The sequence below is a fragment of the Hyperolius riggenbachi genome, chromosome 11 (assembly GCF_040937935.1).
Source record: "Hyperolius riggenbachi isolate aHypRig1 chromosome 11, aHypRig1.pri, whole genome shotgun sequence".
In the NCBI taxonomy this organism is placed as follows: Eukaryota; Metazoa; Chordata; class Amphibia; order Anura; family Hyperoliidae; genus Hyperolius; species Hyperolius riggenbachi.
The window spans coordinates 3,359,757-3,377,957 of NC_090656.1; the positions used below are offsets into that span (position 1 = coordinate 3,359,757).

At 48.6% G+C, this 18,201-nt stretch overlaps 1 protein-coding gene and 2 non-coding genes across 3 annotated transcripts in view; 2 read left to right on the forward strand and 1 right to left on the reverse strand.

Moving 5' to 3' along the window:
• The window catches only part of SETD6 (SET domain containing 6, protein lysine methyltransferase), a 73,905-nt gene that overhangs the window by 30,368 nt on the left and 25,336 nt on the right, over positions 1-18,201 (forward strand). Inside the window, exons 6-7 of the mRNA XM_068261222.1 lie at positions 6,322-6,451; positions 14,092-14,272. Coding sequence (XP_068117323.1) covers positions 6,322-6,451; positions 14,092-14,272 — 311 coding nt within the window. The remainder of the gene's footprint in view (positions 1-6,321; positions 6,452-14,091; positions 14,273-18,201) is intronic.
• TRNAG-GCC (transfer RNA glycine (anticodon GCC)) lies at positions 3,803-3,873 on the reverse strand. Its single transcript has one exon. It is a non-coding gene; the product is annotated as a tRNA-Gly (tRNA).
• Positions 4,023-4,093, forward strand: TRNAG-GCC (transfer RNA glycine (anticodon GCC)). Its single transcript has one exon. It is a non-coding gene; the product is annotated as a tRNA-Gly (tRNA).

Sequence of the window (18,201 nt, forward strand, 5' to 3'; positions counted from 1 at the left end):
ACGTGAGAATCCAGATTGGCTGTGTAGGGGCTAAGCATCTGGGGCTACTTCAGAAAGAGCCTTATGTTTAGATGACAGTGTGTCTTAATTGCGTGGGACCAAAGCAAAGCATCCTCCAGCAAGCAGCTAGGTGTGAACTCCTGCATAAAAGGGACCATTTGGCTTGCTGCTGCCAGAGAGAGACTCCAGCGCAGCAAGAGACAGACAAAGCCCTATATCAAATAGCTAGATTGTATTATTTTTGCCTTTTCAAGAGATACTTTACGTTGTGACCTGCATGAAAAGTTCATCATTTGACTGCTAACATCCTGCGGCACATTTTCATGTAAGCTGCAGCCCTGTTATTCCACTTCTCAGTAACGGAATCTCCTACACTATTCATGTCTGGTATTATTGTGATCCATATTCTTTGGGGATTGTGAAATTTGCTATTATTATTTGTGTGCAATGAAAGCGGTCTCATATATAGAAATGTCATCTATTTGGGATTTAAGATTCACTCCAAAATAAGATAACACCCTAACCTCCAGCCCAGGGGCTGGCCCTGAGTTCCGCTCGCAAGTGCTGGGTCCTACATAAGGAAGGGACTGAAATCTGATGGGGTCCTCCCTTTTTTGTAACATCACTTAAAGCGGAATATAACCCTGCATTTCAACTTTGCTCTAAAACATTATTTACAGTATATTATATGCAACCAGCATTTTTTTTTTACTAGACCAGCATTGGAAGGGTTACACAGTGCTTTAAAGTTCCTGGAGATTTCTGCAGACGCATCCGAAGCTGACATAGATACATTTTGTTTACATAAATGTATCTAAGTGTTGAATGTGACTCATCTCTCTGACTGAGGAGCTGGAGGACAGCCAAAGAGTGTGTAACATTTCTCAATAGATACATTTAACTAAATAGAATGTAACAATCTGAACTTCTGCATATCTCTCCACGGAACTTTAAACCTCTGTATGTAACCCTTCCAATGCTGGTCTAGTAAAAAAAAAATGCTTTTTGCATATAATATGCTGTAAATAATGTTTTAGAGCAAAGTTGAAATGCAGGGTTATATTCCGCTTTAAAGTAAACCAGAGACCTCATTAAGTAAAGATTTGATACTTACCCAGGGCTTCCTCCCGCCCCATAAACACGTCTCAGTCCCACGCCCTGGGTAAGTATCAAAACTTTACTTAATGAGGTCTCTGGTACACTTTAAGCCTGGAGCCAGCAAGAGGACCGTGAGGCTGGCCTCCATTTTGACTGACTTTTGGAACAAAGGAACTTTTAATTTTGCTTGGATTTCCTCACAAAGGACATCTTTCTTCAAAAACCTTACGTATTCTTTTCTTTGTTTTTTCATTTTACACTGCGGTTACCGTCTCCATAATTGTTACTTATAATAATTTTCTGTATATATTAATTATTTATATTGCATTTAAAATAAAATTATTATTTTTTATTTATATAGCGCCAGCATCTTCCGTAGCGCTGTACATAGTAGAAACAAATAATGGGGAACAAATATACATAAGAAATACAAGACACTGTACAGTCATGACATTGAATAGAATAAATACAGATACATACATAGTTGATGTGTAGTTGGTACATGTACATATGGTAAAATTACAGCAGTATGAGAAACACTAGGAGGAGGTCCCTGCCCTTGCGGGCTTACTTAGGGTCATTTTTACGGCTACATACCCGATTGGAACTCTGCAGAAAGAATCCTAGCCTTTCTGCAGATTCGCTTCCTAAAGTATTGTATTTCAGTAATAATAGATGGTTAACCATTTCTTCTTTGTGCAGCCTAGCTAGCAGGTTCCCGTTTTTCCAGATAAAATGGGTGGTGCCAGCCCTGTACCTGAAATATTGTGTAGTAAAGTGTTTGTGTCGCTCGCATGCTCCCTCCTGGCCTGTCTGTTTGCCAAATTCCAGCAGTTTCAGCGCATCGCTTGCAGCCACGAGATTGAATAGTCTGTGAGCTAAAAACAGACTGGGAGGCACTGAGCAGCCCCGGCCACTAGGGGGCTTGTGACACCTGCGAATTGATGGCATTAGCTTTAGGAAATCATCATGGAACAGGGTTAGAAAAGGTACAAGGTGAGGGCTACTGTCTGCAGCTAGTCATGGATTATTATGTCCAGTAGGGAAGGTCTAAAGTGCCAATTTGCAAATCTGAAAGATTTCTAAATTCTGCCTGCCTGGTAATTCTGATTTCTGAACACTAAATACCGCAGACTTATGCGGTTTTACTCCCTGCCATTATTATTATTATTTCCGGAATTTAGGATCTTTTCTGAATGTTTCATACTCTAAAACCAGGAAAAAATCATGCTGCCAGAAAGCCAGCAGCAGCCCCAGCACTCACTCACCTCCCTGGGCTCCAGCGCTGCAATTTTTCCTCTGTCCTCCAGGTGGCGCTGTAACTCTGTAATGAGATCGCTGACGGTGATCTTACCAGAGTGATTCAGAGCCTCCGTGGAGAGGAAGTTAGAATGGCTGCCAGCGTCTGGATCCCCCGGGAGGTGAGTAAAAACGCCCGCTGCGCTCCATTGTTCTGCATTGAGCTCCCGGCGGTTAGCACAAGTGTAGCTCGGGGCTACCACCAGGGAGGTTAAAGGGAACCAGAGAGGAACGGGGGGGTGAAAAAAGAAAAAGATTTTATACATACCTGGGGCTTCTTCCAGCCCCATAAGCCTGAATCGCTCCCACGCCGCCGTCCTCAGCTTCCTGGATCCGCCGGTACCGGGCCCGTCACTTCCGGCAGACGCGGCCAATTGTCCGCATCATAGGGGCTCCCTCCATACATGTACGCATGCGGCTGCGCAGTTAGCAGCCACATGCGTATCTGTATGGGGAGAGCACCCTGTGATGCGGAGAATTGTCCGCCGGCCGACTTGCCGACTCGCGGCAATGACGGAACCCGGTGGCGGCGGATCCAGGCAGCGGAGGACGGCGGCGTGGGAGCGATCCGTGCGTATGGGGCTGGAGGAAGCCCCAGGTATGTATATTGCATCCTCTCTGGTTCCCTTTAATTGCAAAGCCCTAGTTAACGCCATCTTTACCAAACTTGCCAGGCATCTTCAGGAGAATAGCGGGAACAAGCGAAACGGTTTTCACAAAGATCTTGTCGTTTTTGAGAAAATCGATTCTGAACACTTCAAAGAATTTATTTTTCGAGTCGGCAAAAATACATTCTGCAGGGAAATCCCACCACGTAAAGCAGTATTCTGCTCAGAATGCCCCAGTATTTTTTCAAAGATACCTGGCAAATTTGGTGAAGATTACATTTATGTGGGCTTTGCAATTAACCGCAGACGTTGGTTATTTACTGTAATGTGAATGGAGGAATTCTGCTGCAGAATGTCGTGTTGCCAACTTTTAAAAACATTTTTTCTTTGAACTATTCAAAATCTATTTTTCTCAAAAATGACAAGGGCTGTTTGGATTTTTTTTCCATTTGTTCTCACTGTTCTCCCAAAGATGTCTGGCTAATATGGTGAATAAAGCATTTATGGGTGCTTTGCAATTAACCGTGGAAGTCGGCAGTATGGATTCTTATATAATGGCCACTCTGTTGCGTTGCCCGAGGGATTGTGTGCGAATCCCCGGCGGGCGACTTGCTTCATATACGCTTTAGGCTCAGGTGAATCTATGGCGTTCGCATTCAGAAATCGTCATGGAACGTGTTATGCAGAGACACATGGTGCAAGTTACCGCATCAAGTCATGGATTAAAGATTATGTTCAGGCTCATGGAGAGCAACTTAATCAATCAAAAGGTTTATTGTGGTAAATAAAATGATCCTTGCATTGGCCGGGAATCGAACCCGGGCCTCCCGCGTGGCAGGCGAGAATTCTACCACTGAACCACCAATGCTTCAGATACAGAGCACCTGACCATACTCCAACAAGTTCTAGCAGAGAGCTGCCACATCAGCAGAGCTCAGCTGTCCTCAGAGCTCCGATGTCCTCCAGGTGTGTTTTCCCAGCCTGGAGTCCTGTTTCATCCAGCTGTGCTTTTGTAAGGCATTGGTGGTTCAGTGGTAGAATTCTCGCCTGCCACGCGGGAGGCCCGGGTTCGATTCCCGGCCAATGCAACTTTTGGGGATCCCACTTATTTAACCCCTTCACTCCCAAGATCCAGTTCCTGACATAACAATTGTGGCAACCAAAACAGGGTTTTCAATAGCCCCACTGCAGCAATGGAACGCTACACAGCCAAGAAACGGCAAAAGATGTATACACCGCATATCTTCTGACCGACTACAGACATACACGGCACAATCAGCGATTGCTCAGACCAGGATTGCTGCTCCGCTTTTTACTGAACAGAAACCTTCAACAATAATAAAAAATAATAATAATAATAATACACTAAAAATCATCATCGGAACACATAAATAGTAAGGAGGAGACTTGTGTTACACAGTTACTGTGCTATATATTCAGCATCAGCCTAAAGCTATGCCCCTAAAATGAGTTTCAATCCGCCGCTGATTGTGGGGTACTTAAAGGGGAATGCTTTAAGGTTTACTTAAAGGGAACCTGAAGTGAGAGGGATATGGAGGCTGACATATTTATTTCCTTAAACCTAAACCATACCAGTTGCCTGGCAGGCCTGCTGCAGTAGTGTCTGAATAACACCTGAAACAAGCATGTGGCTAATCGTGTTAGACTTTAGTCAGAAACACCTGGATATGCTGCATGCTTGTTCAGGGGCTGTGGCTAAAAGTATTTGAGGCAGAGGATCAGAAGTACAGCCAGGCAATATGCATTTTTTAAAAGGAGATAGCTATGGCAGCCTCCATATGTCTCTCACTTCAGGTGTGCTATATACTGATCTGGTAAGAGAACGTTTCACTTTAAGCAAACGCACAATCTACGGATGACTAAAACTAATTACAGGGCACTGAACAGCAACAACGCTACGCTGAGCATTTGTACAAACGTGTAAGTGGTTGTAAATTTATTGTTTTCTGAAACAGGAAAAAAGTTTTAAGGGCATGGCTTTATATTAAGACTGGATTCACACTGTGCACGTTGCAGAACGCACGCATTATAATGTGTATGAACGGCAATGGACACTGCGTTATGTTAATGTAAAGCCTGCATGTAGTGAGTTAGAATAAGGCTCACTATTACTGTCACACACCCTAAACCAGCAGTCACACTTCAGTCAGGGAAACTGATCTGCATGCTTGTTCAGGGGCTAGGGGTAAGAGTATTAAGAGGATCAGCAGGACAGCCAGGCAAGCTGCATTGTTTAAAAGGAAACAAATATGGCAGCCTCCATAGCCTTCTCAGTAGCGTACCTGAAGTGGGGAAAAGAAAGTTAGAGTATTTACCTCAGTAGATGGAGGCCTCTGGATAGTCAGCTATGTTTCCCGCGCCCCCACTCCATTCCGTGTAGGAGCGCATCAACTTGCGCCTGCGCTAGGATGGTCTGCACATGCCCAATAGAATGAGGCTCCTTTGCTTGGCTCTGTCTTCCACGTACATGCAGCTTCGTTGTCCGGGGCTTGTGTGGAGTGTATGGGTGCAGGCACAGGATAGGCCACGCTCATACACCGATTGGAGCGCGGCCGGGACAAGAAGGAGGTTCCAGGCAGCTGTGGGGAAGTCGGAGGCTTGGGGACCCTCAGGAACATCCACAGGCCCACTACATATCAGACAGGGCTGTGTACAGCAGGAGACATTGGCAGCGCTTCCAAACAGAGGCTGTACCCAAATGAATTACCTGTAATAGATGTGCAGAGCTCCACAATGTGGACAAAATTACACAACCTGCATTTAAAACAGGTACAGCATAGGAGGGCGTTAGCTTCAGTATAAATAATATGTGCACAAATTATTCCCTACTAGACTTCCCCACCTCGATGACGGGCCCTCATGGGGAAGACCTACCGCTAGTCTAACGATAAAAACATAATTTTTCCTAGTGCTGCTAATCATAAAATGGTATACACATTTCTTCAAACAGACATCAAACAAATGACAGCGCTCATAGGCTGCAACTGAATTGAAGACCAACAGAGGCATGCAGAGCTGCCCAGGGGCTAAATACATGCCTTGAATGCAAATCACGTGCAAATTATGTACTAGTTCCTAATCTAAAATTTGAATGCAAGTTAAAGCACATGGATGCAGCTAGCCATAAGTATACTTACATGAGTTTTGTACAGCAGGAGACATTGGCAGCGCTTCCAAACAGAGGCTGTAACCGAATTAACTACCTGCAATAGATGTGCAGAGCTCCACAATGTGGACAACATTTGTTTGATGTTTGAGGGCTGTGTAGAACATCAGAGTGTGAATCTTTCTTCAGTTTCCAGGAGCCGATGGAGGAGGATGAAGAGGATGATATTGGGAAAGAGGTTCTTCCTCCAATGATGGTGCCAGTCGCGGATCTACTGAATCACATAGCCAAGCACAACACGCACTTGGAGTTCACTGCGGTGAGTGTCTTCCTCTGTGTATCATGTGACTTGAGTGTTTTCTAGTGTGGGTGCAGCGTGATGAGGTCACTGGCTTCTGCTGCTACATTCACTCGCTAGTGTGGATGCAGCATGATGAGGTCACTGGCTTCCGCTGCTACATTCACTCGCTAGTGAGGGTGCAGCATGATGAGGTCACTGGCTTCCGCTGCTACATTCACTCGCTAGTGAGGGTGCAGCATGATGAGGTCACCGGCTTCCGCTGCTACATTCACTCGCTAGTGAGGGTGCAGCATGATGAGGTCACTGGCTTCCGCTGCTACATTCACTCGCTAGTGTGGGTACAGCGTGATGAGGTCACTGGCTTCCGCTGCTACATTCACTCGCTAGTGTGGGTGCAGCGTGATGAGGTCACTGGCTTCCGCTGCTACATTCACTCGCTAGTGTGGGTACAGCGTGATGAGGTCACTGGCTTCCGCTGCTACATTCACTCGCTAGTGTGGATGCAGCGTGATGAGGTCACTGGCTTCCGCTGCTACATTCACTCGCTAGTGTGGGTGCAGCGTGATGAGGTCACTGGCTTCCGCTGCTACATTCACTCGCTAGTGTGGGTGCAGCGTGATGAGGTCACTGGCTTCCGCTGCTACATTCACTCGCTAGTGTGGGTGCAGCATGATGAGGTCACTGGCTTCCGCTGCTACATTCACTCGCTAGTGAGGGTGCAGCATGATGAGGTCACTGGCTTCCGCTGCTACATTCACTCGCTAGTGTGGGTGCAGCATGATGAGGTCACCGGCTTCCGCTGCTACATTCACTCGCTAGTGTGGGTGCAGCGTGATGAGGTCACTGGCTTCTGCTGCTACATTCACTCGCTAGTGTGGGTGCAGCGTGATGAGGTCACTGGCTTCTGCTGCTACATTCACTCGCTAGCGTGGGTGCAGCATGATGAGGTCACCGGCTTCTGCTGCTACATTCACTCGCTAATGTGGGTGCAGCGTTATGAGGTCACTGGCTTCCGCTGCTACATTCACTCGCTAGTGAGGGTGCAGCATGATGAGGTCACCGGCTTCTGCTGCTACATTCACTCGCTAGTGTGGGTGCAGCGTGATGAGGTCACTGGCTTCTGCTGCTACATTCACTCGTTAGTGTGGGTGCAGCGTGATGAGGTCACCGGCTTCTGCTGCTACATTCACTCGCTAGTGAGGGTGCAGCATGATGAGGTCACTGGCTTCCGCTGCTACATTCACTCGCTAGTGTGGGTACAGCGTGATGAGGTCACTGGCTTCCGCTGCTACATTCACTCGCTAGTGTGGATGCAGCGTGATGAGGTCACTGGCTTCCGCTGCTACATTCACTCGCTAGTGTGGGTACAGCGTGATGAGGTCACTGGCTTCCGCTGCTACATTCACTCGCTAGTGTGGGTGCAGCGTGATGAGGTCACTGGCTTCCGCTGCTACATTCACTCGCTAGTGTGGGTACAGCGTGATGAGGTCACTGGCTTCCGCTGCTACATTCACTCGCTAGTGTGGGTGCAGCGTGATGAGGTCACTGGCTTCCGCTGATTCATTCACTCGCTAGTGTGGGTGCAGCGTGATGAGGTCACTGGCTTCTGCTGCTACATTCACTCGCTAGTGTGGGTGCAGCGTGATGAGGTCACTGGCTTCCGCTGCTACATTCACTCGCTAGTGTGGGTGCAGCGTGATGAGGTCACTGGCTTCTGCTGCTACATTCACTCGCTAGTGTGGGTGCAGCGTGATGAGGTCACTGGCTTCTGCTGCTACATTCACTCGCTAGTGTGGGTGCAGCGTGATGAGGTCACTGGCTTCTGCTGCTACATTCACTCGCTAGTGTGGGTGCAGCGTGATGAGGTCACTGGCTTCTGCTGCTACATTCACTCGCTAGCGTGGGTGCAGCATGATGAGGTCACTGGCTTCCGCTGCTACATTCACTCGCTAGTGTGGGTGCAGCATGATGAGGTCACTGGCTTCCGCTGCTACATTCACTCGCTAGTGTGGGTGCAGCGTGATGAGGTGACTGGCTTCTGCTGCTACATTCACTCGCTAGTGTGGGTGCAGCGTGATGAGGTCACTGGCTTCTGCTGCTACATTCACTCGCTAGCGTGGGTGCAGCATGATGAGGTCACTGGCTTCCGCTGCTACATTCACTCGCTAGTGTGGGTGCAGCATGATGAGGTCACTGGCTTCCGCTGCTACATTCACTCGCTAGTGAGGGTGCAGCATGATGAGGTCACTGGCTTCCGCTGCTACATTCACTCGCTAGTGTGGGTGCAGCATGATGAGGTCACCGGCTTCCGCTGCTACATTCACTCGCTAGTGTGGGTGCAGCGTGATGAGGTCACTGGCTTCTGCTGCTACATTCACTCGCTAGCGTGGGTGCAGCATGATGAGGTCACCGGCTTCTGCTGCTACATTCACTCGCTAATGTGGGTGCAGCGTTATGAGGTCACTGGCTTCCGCTGCTACATTCACTCGCTAGTGAGGGTGCAGCATGATGAGGTCACCGGCTTCTGCTGCTACATTCACTCGCTAGTGTGGGTGCAGCGTGATGAGGTCACTGGCTTCTGCTGCTACATTCACTCGTTAGTGTGGGTGCAGCGTGATGAGGTCACCGGCTTCTGCTGCTACATTCACTCGCTAGTGTGGGTGCAGCGTTATGAGGTCACTGGCTTCCGCTGCTACATTCACTCGCTAGTGAGGGTGCAGCATGATGAGGTCACCGGCTTCTGCTGCTACATTCACTCGCTAGTGTGGGTGCAGCGTGATGAGGTCACTGGCTTCTGCTGCTACATTCACTCGCTAGTGTGGGTGCAGCGTGATGAGGTCACTGGCTTCTGCTGCTACATTCACTCGCTAGTGTGGGTGCAGCGTTATGAGGTCACTGGCTTCCGCTGCTACATTCACTCGCTAGTGTGGGTGCAGCGTGATGAGGTCACTGGCTTCTGCTGCTACATTCACTCGCTAGTGTGGGTGCAGCATGATGAGGTCACCGGCTTCTGCTGCTACATTCACTCACTAGTGAGGGTGCAGCGTGATGAGGTCACTGGCTTCTGCTGCTACATTCACTCGCTAGTGTGGGTGCAGCATGATGAGGTCACTGGCTTCTGCTGCTACATTCACTCGCTAGTGAGGGTGCAGCATGATGAGGTTACTGACTTCTGCTGCTACATTCACTCGCTAGTGAGGGTGCAGCATGATGAGGTTACTGGCTTCTGCTGCTACATTCACTCGCTAGTGTGGGTGCAGCGTGATGAGGTCACTGGCTTCTGCTGCTACATTCACTCGCTAGTGAGGGTGCAGCGTGATGAGGTCACTGGCTTCTGCTGCTACATTCACTCGCTGAGCATTTCATCAACACTACTGACACAGAGTAGAGGTTTTATTCTCGGGGTTACATACCAGTGTGCAGCAATATATACTGTATCTCACTAATGTGAGCTCACCTCCCCCATTTTTGTAAACGGTTTATTATATTTTTACATGGGACAACCAGGGCAGTGGAGTCGGTACAAAATCATCTGACTCTCATTTTATGAAACCACCGACTCTGAGGGCCGGTGCACACCAAAAACCGCTAGTGTAATCGCAAACGCTCAGCACTTTTTGAAGTGTTTTTTTTTTTTCAGAGTGATTCTAGGCATGTGCTTTTCTAATCTTGCCTAGCGATTTTTGGAGCGTTTTGGTGGTGTTTTTTATTTTTTGTTACAGTAGAGCTGGAACTGAACAGCTTCTGTAACAAAAACGCCTGGAGAATCGCTCTGATCTAGCGCTTTTCAGAGCGATTTTCCACTTTCCTATACTTAACATTGAGGCTGAATCACCTCAGAAATCAGCAGAAATGCTGCAGGACCCGCGTTTGCGTTTTGAAGAAAATCACATCGCTCTGGTGCGCTCCATCCCATTCATATACAGTGGAGGAAATAATTATTTGACCCCTCACTGATTTTGTAAGTTTGTCCAATGACAAAGAAATGAAGTCTCAGAACAGTATCATTTCAATGGTAGGTTTATTTTAACAGTGGCAGATAGCACATCAAAAGGAAAATCGAAAAAATAACCTTAAATTAAAGATAGCAACTGATTTGCATTTCATTGAGTGAAATACGTTTTTGAATCCCTACCAACCATTAAGAGTTCTGGCTCCCACAGAGTGGTTAGACACTTCTACTCAATTAGTCACCCTCATTAAGGACACCTGTCTTAAAGTGGATCCGAGATGAACTTTTACTCCTTGCATAATTGTGTTCCTCACATATAGTTTATAGGGCATTTCTCAAGCCAAATACTTGTTTTGTTTTGTTTTAATACCCTAATATCCTATAAACTAAACAAACCACACCCACAGCTTCTCCAGAGTGCCTTGGCGCTTGCAAGGGATTCTGGGATTTCAGTCTGGGCAGGTGAAAAAGGTGTTACTAGCTATAGATTTCAGAGGCAGAGTTTTCACAATCTGAGAGCTGCAGTGCAGATACAGATCAGTTGCCTGTGTAATGGAGGAGATAAGAGTGGAGTTTTCACAGAATATGCAGATTAGCATGCCTAGATACAGATAAGCTTGCCTGTGTGTGTAATTGTGTAATAGTGACAAGCAGAAAACATGTCTGCTCCCATTGTATCACAGGAAAAAATATTAATATACTGTTGAAGCTGTTTGAAGATAGATTTGCTGTGTAAACTATCTAAACTTTAGATAAGATATATAGACAAGTCACTTGTTATATTTAGTTTTTCATCTCGGATCCGCTTTAACTAGTCACCTATATAAAAGACACCTGTCCACAGAATCAATCAATCAAGCAGACTCCAAACTCTCCAACATGGGAAAGACCAAAGAGCTGTCCAAGGATGTCAGAGACAAAATTGCAGACCAGCACAAGGCTGGAATGGGCTACAAAACCATTAGCAAGAAGCTGGGAGAGAAGGTGACAACTGTTGGTGCGATTGTTCGAAAATGGAAGGAGCACAAAATGACCATCAATCGACCTCGCTCTGGGGCTCCACGCAAGATCTCACCTCGTGGGGTGTCAATGGTTCTGAGAAAGGTGAAAAAGCATCCTAGAACTACATGGGAGGAGTTAGTGAATGACCTCAAATTAGCAGGGACCACAGTCACCAAGAAAACCATTGGAAACACATTACACCGCAATGGATTAAAATCCTGCAGGGCTCGCAAGGTCCCCCTGCTCAAGAAGGCACATGTGCAGGCCCGTCTGAAGTTTGCCAATAAACACCTGAATGATTCTGTGAGTGACTGGGAGAAGGTGCTGTGGTCTGATGAGACCAAAATAGAGCTCTTTGGCATTAACTCAACTCGCTGTGTTTGGAGGAAGAAAAATGCTGCCTATGACCCCCAAAACACCGTCCCCACCGTCAAGCATGGGGGTGGAAACATTTTGCTTTGGGGGTGTTTTTCTGCTAAGGGCACAGGACAACTTAATCGCATTAACGGGAAAATGGACGGAGCCATGTATCGTGAAATCCTGAACGACAACCTCCCTCCCTCTGCCAGGAAACTGAAAATGGGTCGTGGATGGGTGTTCCAGCACGACAATGACCCAAAACATACAGCAAAGGCAACAAAGGAGTGGCTCAAGAAGAAGCACATTAAGGTCATGGAGTGGCCTAGTCAGTCTCCGGACCTTAATCTAATAGAAAACCTATGGAGGGAGCTCAAGCTCAGAGTTGCACAGAGACGGCCTCGAAACCTTAGGGATTTAGAGATGATCTGCAAAGAGGAGTGGACCAACATTCCTCCTAAAATGTGTGCAAACTTGGTCATCAATTACAAGAAACGTTTGACCTCTGTGCTTGCAAACAAGGGTTTTTCCACTAAGTATTAAGTCTTTTATTGTTAGAGGGTTCAAAAACTTATTTCACTCAATGGAATGCAAATCAGTTGCTATCTTTTATCTAAGTTTATTTTTTCGATTTTCCTTTTGATGTGCTATCTGCCACTGTTAAAATAAACCTACCATTGAAATGATACTGTTCTCAGACTTTTCATTTCTTTGTCATTGGACAAACTTACAAAATCAGTAAGGGGCCAAATAATTATTTCCTCCACTGTACGTTAGCCAAGCGCTTTTCAAAGCAATGGTGTTTTTAAAAGCGCTCTTGGTGTGCACCAGGCCTGACTCCAGGTACCCAAAATTACTCCAACGCCTCCTTACAGGGCTGAGGACAACACAATAGATAAGTCATCCCGTTGGTTTCCCCCTCTCCTCTGGCTGCTGCCCACCCGCTTGCCCTCTGGGAACCGGCCACGTAGTTTTCTGTTTTGTTAGACTGCAACATAGTAGAACTCCTTTTTTTAAAATTTTTGTTGAGATGGCTTTTTTTTTTTTTTTACCATTGCTGGAAGGACCAGGGGATACTTGGTGCACGGACATCTGGTTTCAGCTACAGGTGTTCTCTTACGTTTAGGTATGTACCCATGCCTGCTGCCCCACAAGTGGTACGCCACTAACCTTCCAGCATGCCTACACACACACACACACACACACGTACACGCGCACGCACACACACAAACACAATGTTTACCTGTTCCGGACGCAGGATTGGCTCTCCTCTCCCTCCACTGAGCGACCGCTGTAATGCGGACTTCTCCTCCTGGTTCCCGATTACATGATATGCCATGTGATAAGGAGCCAGAGGATGTTTGCAGCACCTCCCGGAGGTGGAAGAGGGGCAGGCCCGGCCCTAGACTTTTTGCCGCCTGAGGCAAGCTTTAAGCAACGGGCGGGGATCACTCACCTCTTCCTCGTTCCAGCCTAGCCTGCGCTCCACTGACGTCACTTCCTGCTACGCCGCAGGAAGTGACGTCAGTGGAGCGCACGTTGGAACGAGGAAGAGGTGAGTGATCCCCGCCTGTTGCCTCTTACAGCTGCAGCAAGCCAGCCAGCCACACAACTTTTTAAAGCTGGAGGGGAGCGGAGGACGGGGGACCCAGGCGAGGGAGGGGGGGGTCCGACCCCACTCCCCGCCGCTAGGCCCAATACCCCCTTCCTGCCCGCTATCCCATCCAGCTCCGGCGGCCCCTCACACCCACGGACGGGCGGGTGCCGCCCCCCAGAAGTGCCGCCTGAGGCAAAAGTTTCACCCCGCCTCATGGGCGGGCTGGCCCTGAAGAGTGGTGGTGGAAGTCTACAATGCCGACACCATCCTCTTGTTCCCGATCCCGTCATATGATGGGATTGGGACCAGAACAGGATGTGGGCTTTGAAGCGCCATGGGTGGGGGAAGGAGGAGAGCCAATCCAACGACTGGACAGGTAAATATGAAACTGCTCCTTGCACTCCTCTATTCTGCATTAGGCTGCTTGAGATCAGCCTGCTGAGGATGCCACGCCCTGAGATCTCACGCCAGACAATGTGGGCTGGGCTGCGAGTAGGGATGGTCAATGAGATGCAAATATTTCAAGTTGATGCATCATTATGCAAATTTATGCAGCTTGAAAATGAAACAATCACCTGCTGAGGTAAAATTAAGTTGATCCAATTTGAATACATTTGTATAATCCTGCATCAACTCGAAAATATTTGCGTCTCATTCACCATCCCTACAAGTGAGGTTTGCAGAATCCCAGTAATCATCAGCTTGAGAGAGTCTTAGTAAATCGGGGCGTATCTGTGTTGTCACCCCCAGGAGTGTCTGCGGATGGTCACCACACAGCCTGTGCCAGCCGGGCATGAGCTCTTTAATACGTACGGGCAGATGGGAAACTGGCAGCTTCTGCACATGTACGGCTTCGCCGAGCCGCATCCAGGGAACATCAATGAAACCGCCGACATCCCCATGAGCACCCTGCTGGAAGCTGCACTGCAAGGTACGTGACCACTGGGGGCAGTGGTGTTCTCTGATAGTCAAGGTATGTGACCACCGGGGGCAGTGGTGTTCTCTGATTGTCAAGGTACGTGACCACCGGGGGCAGTGGTGTTCTCTGATAGTCAAGGTATGTGGCCACCGGGGGCAGTGGTGTTCTCTGACAGTCAAGGTATGTGACCACCGGGGGCAGTGGTGTTCTGTGATAGTCAAGGTATGTGACCACCAAGGGCAGTGGTGTTCTGATAGTCAAGGTATGTGACCACCGGGGGCAGTGGTGTTCTCTGACAGTCAAGGTATGTGACCACCAAGGGCAGTGGTGTTCTGTGATAGTCAAGGTATGTGACCACCAAGGGCAGTGGTGTTCTGATAGTCAAGGTATGTGACCACCGGGGGCAGTGGTGTTCTCTGACAGTCAAGGTATGTGACCACCGGGGGCAGTGGTGTTCTGTGATAGTCAAGGTATGTGACCACCGGGGGCAGTGGTGTTCTCTGACAGGCAAGATATGTGGCCACCGGGGGCAGTGGTGTTCTCTGACAGGCAAGATATGTGGCCACCGGGGGCAGTGGTGTTCTCTGACAGTCAAGGTATGTGACCACCGGGGGCAGTTAATTTACTGACGCAACCATGGCCCTGACATCACACTTGGGGAGGGGTCTCACCACAATATCAGCCATACAGCGCCCCCTGATGATCATTTGAGAAAAGGAATAGATTTCTCATGGGAAAGGGGGTATCAGCTACTGATTGGGATGAAGTGCAATTCCTGGTTACAGTTCCTCTTTACAGCAGAGCAGGAGGGAAGCAGAGCATACATTCCCGACTGGCTCAATATTCCCGGATCCCGCCTACGCTGCAGCTGCTGGTGAGATGAGTGCAGGTCTATGGGAACAGACAGTCCCCGTTCTCACTAGGCTGTTTCCCCCCTCAGGTCTGGATATACTCACCTGTCTTCTGCTGCCATCCAGGTCCTTCACCGCTGCTGGGGTCAGGGACAAGTGCAGAACATAGCTCCTACTAAAAGCACAGGGCTCCCATTGGATGACAAAAGACTAATGGGAATCCTCCCTAGCAACAGGAAGGATTCTCATTGGTTCAGGTGGATCTGTGAGAATCCTTCCTGTTGCTAGGGAGGATTCCCATTGGTCTTTTGCCATCCAATGGGAGCCCTGTGCTTTTGGTAGGACTCTGAGCAATTTAAAGAAAACCAGAGATGATTTTAGTAAATACTGTACGTGGTATTTTTCGCTGCTCTGGTGTGCCGTTTTTTTTTCTTTTTTTTTTTTTACTAAAACTACATGCAAAACAGTTTATCAGAAAAGCATATTATTTAGTGGGCTTTGTGCAAAATGAAATCACCATTTCTAAAAACCCTCTTATGACTAGCAAATATAGATTAAAAAAAAGTTTTTCAATATACACTTTACATTAGCAGCTCCTCCCATCTCCTCACTGCTCTCTGTGATGCTGCAAGTATACAGAACAGGAAAGCAGAGCCAGAAGGGGGCAGGCTTGGGTTTGAAAAGACATCAGAGAAGACAGACTCCGCTATAATGATTCCTGAGCAAAGCCAGACTGAATGCTTAGTGGGGGATTTTGTCAGGGCTGATAACAAGCAGGCTGAGCAGTGAAGGATGAAACAGAGAGCAGGGTAGAGGGTTTCTCTAATGTTCTCACTGATATATATGGTAAAATACATAAGGGTGCTTCATCTCTGGTTTCCTTTAAAGGCGGAGTTATAGAATGCCCCTCCTTCCCCTTAAAGTCCCTTGTGTTATGGTACCACCCACAATAGTGCCCTCCTCCTAGTTTCCCCCAGCAGGCATGTTGTGCTCATCTCATCAGCTGTTCCTGCAAACGTCACCATTGTCCCAATCCTCCTGCACGTCTCCACTCCTCTCCGTCACATGATCATACTGCAGGGAGCGCATGAGCAGAACAGCGAGGAGGAGGTATGAGGGAGGCGGTTTACTTACCCGACACACTACAATGCTCACCCAAGGGGGGAGGGGAAAGTGGGAGGAGCCTTGGGATACTATAATGATTCGAGGCAAGGGTGCCAAATCGATTCCCCAGCAATACTCCAGCGGAAGGCTGTAAAGGTGGTAATGATCCGCACACCGTTCAGCACTAAATGCCCGAAAAGGAACCCCACCTTAGTCCGCTTCAGCCACACATTTTAAGCTTTAGGGACAAAAATATACACCGTGCAGAATAACAAAAGTCTCATGTTCAGTAGTAGAAATCGTTTGTTTCAGATCCTCTGATACTTTTTTAACTTGTGAATGGAAAACAAAAGTTTGCCTTTTTAAGACAGAATGTATTTGTGATAATTTGGTTAGTAGTGAGCATATGATGTCTACCACAATGCATCACTGCTGAATATGCAAATCACCCATTGTTGTCCCTGTAAGCTAGCCACACCTCCAGAACCGCTGGAATGCAATGATGTCAGCTTGTTCATTGTACGCATCACGTCAGACTGTTGGGATGTCGTCGCTTGGTTGCCTAGCAATGCCGCGGCTGCTAGAATTACACAATGGGGTATTAATGCAGCGGATAGCTGTATGGATATTTGCATTATACGAGACTGGCAGCTGTGCAAGTCGGCTTGGTAGAGTTAGATCCAGATGTCCTCTATGGGACAACCAACTCCAAGTCAGCTTAGCATGGCAGCTGGGCACCTTCCATCTTTTCAGAGGGGGGTAAACTGTAAAGCTCGCTCTTAGGTGGAGGATCTGGGAGGCTCGCTGTTAGGTGGAGGATCTGGGAGGCTCGCTTTTAGGTGGAGGATCTGAGAGGCTCGCTGTTAGGTGGAGGATCTGGGAGGCTCGCTCTTAGGTGGAGGATCTGGGAGGCTCGCTTTTAGGTGGAGGATCTGGGAGGCTCGCTGTTAGGTGGAGGATCTGGGAGGCTCGCTCTTAGGTGGAGGATCTGGGAGGCTCGCTTTTAGGTGGAGGATCTGGGAGGCTCGCTCTTAGGTGGAGGATCTGGGAGGCTCGCTTTTAGGTGGAGGATCTGGGAGGCTCGCTTTTAGGTGGAGGATCTGGGAGGCTCGCTTTTAGGTGGAGGATCTGGGAGGCTGTTAGGTGGAGGATCTGGGAGGCTCGCTGTTAGGTGGAGGATCTGGGAGGCTCGCTTTTAGGTGGAGGATCTGGGAGGCTCGCTTTTAGGTGGAGGATCTGGGAGGCTCGCTTTTAGGTGGAGGATCTGGGAGGCTCGCTTTTAGGTGGAGGATCTGGGAGGCTCGCTTTTAGGTGGAGGATCTGGGAGGCTCGCTTTTAGGTGGAGGATCTGGGAGGCTCGCTTTTAGGTGGAGGATCTGGGAGGCTCGCTTTTAGGTGGAGGATCTGGGAGGCTCGCTTTTAGGTGGAGGATCTGGGAGGCTCGCTGTTAGGTGGAGGATCTGGGAGGCTCGCTGTTAGGTGGAGGATCTGGGAGGCTCGCTGTTAGGTGGAGGATCTGGGAGGCTCGCTGTTAGGTGGAGGATCTGGGAGGCTCGCTTTTAGGTGGAGGATCTGGGAGGCTCGCTTTTAGGTGGAGGATCTGGGAGGCTCGCTTTTAGGTGGAGGATCTGGGAGGCTGTTAGGTGGAGGATCTGGGAGGCTGTTAGGTGGAGGATCTGGGAGGCTCGCTGTTAGGTGGAGCATCTGGGAGGCTCGCTGTTAGGTGGAGGATCTGGGAGGCTCGCTTTTAGGTGGAGGATCTGGGAGGCTCGCTTTTAGGTGGAGGATCTGGGAGGTTCGCTGTTAGGTGGAGGATCTGGGAGGCTCGCTGTTAGGTGGAGGATCTGGGAGGCTCGCTGTTAGGTGGAGGATCTGGGAGGCTCGCTGTTAGGTGGAGGATCTGGGAGGCTCGCTGTTAGGTGGAGCATCTGGGAGGCTCGTTGTTAGGTGGAGGATCTGGGAGGCTCGCTGTTAGGTGGAGGATCT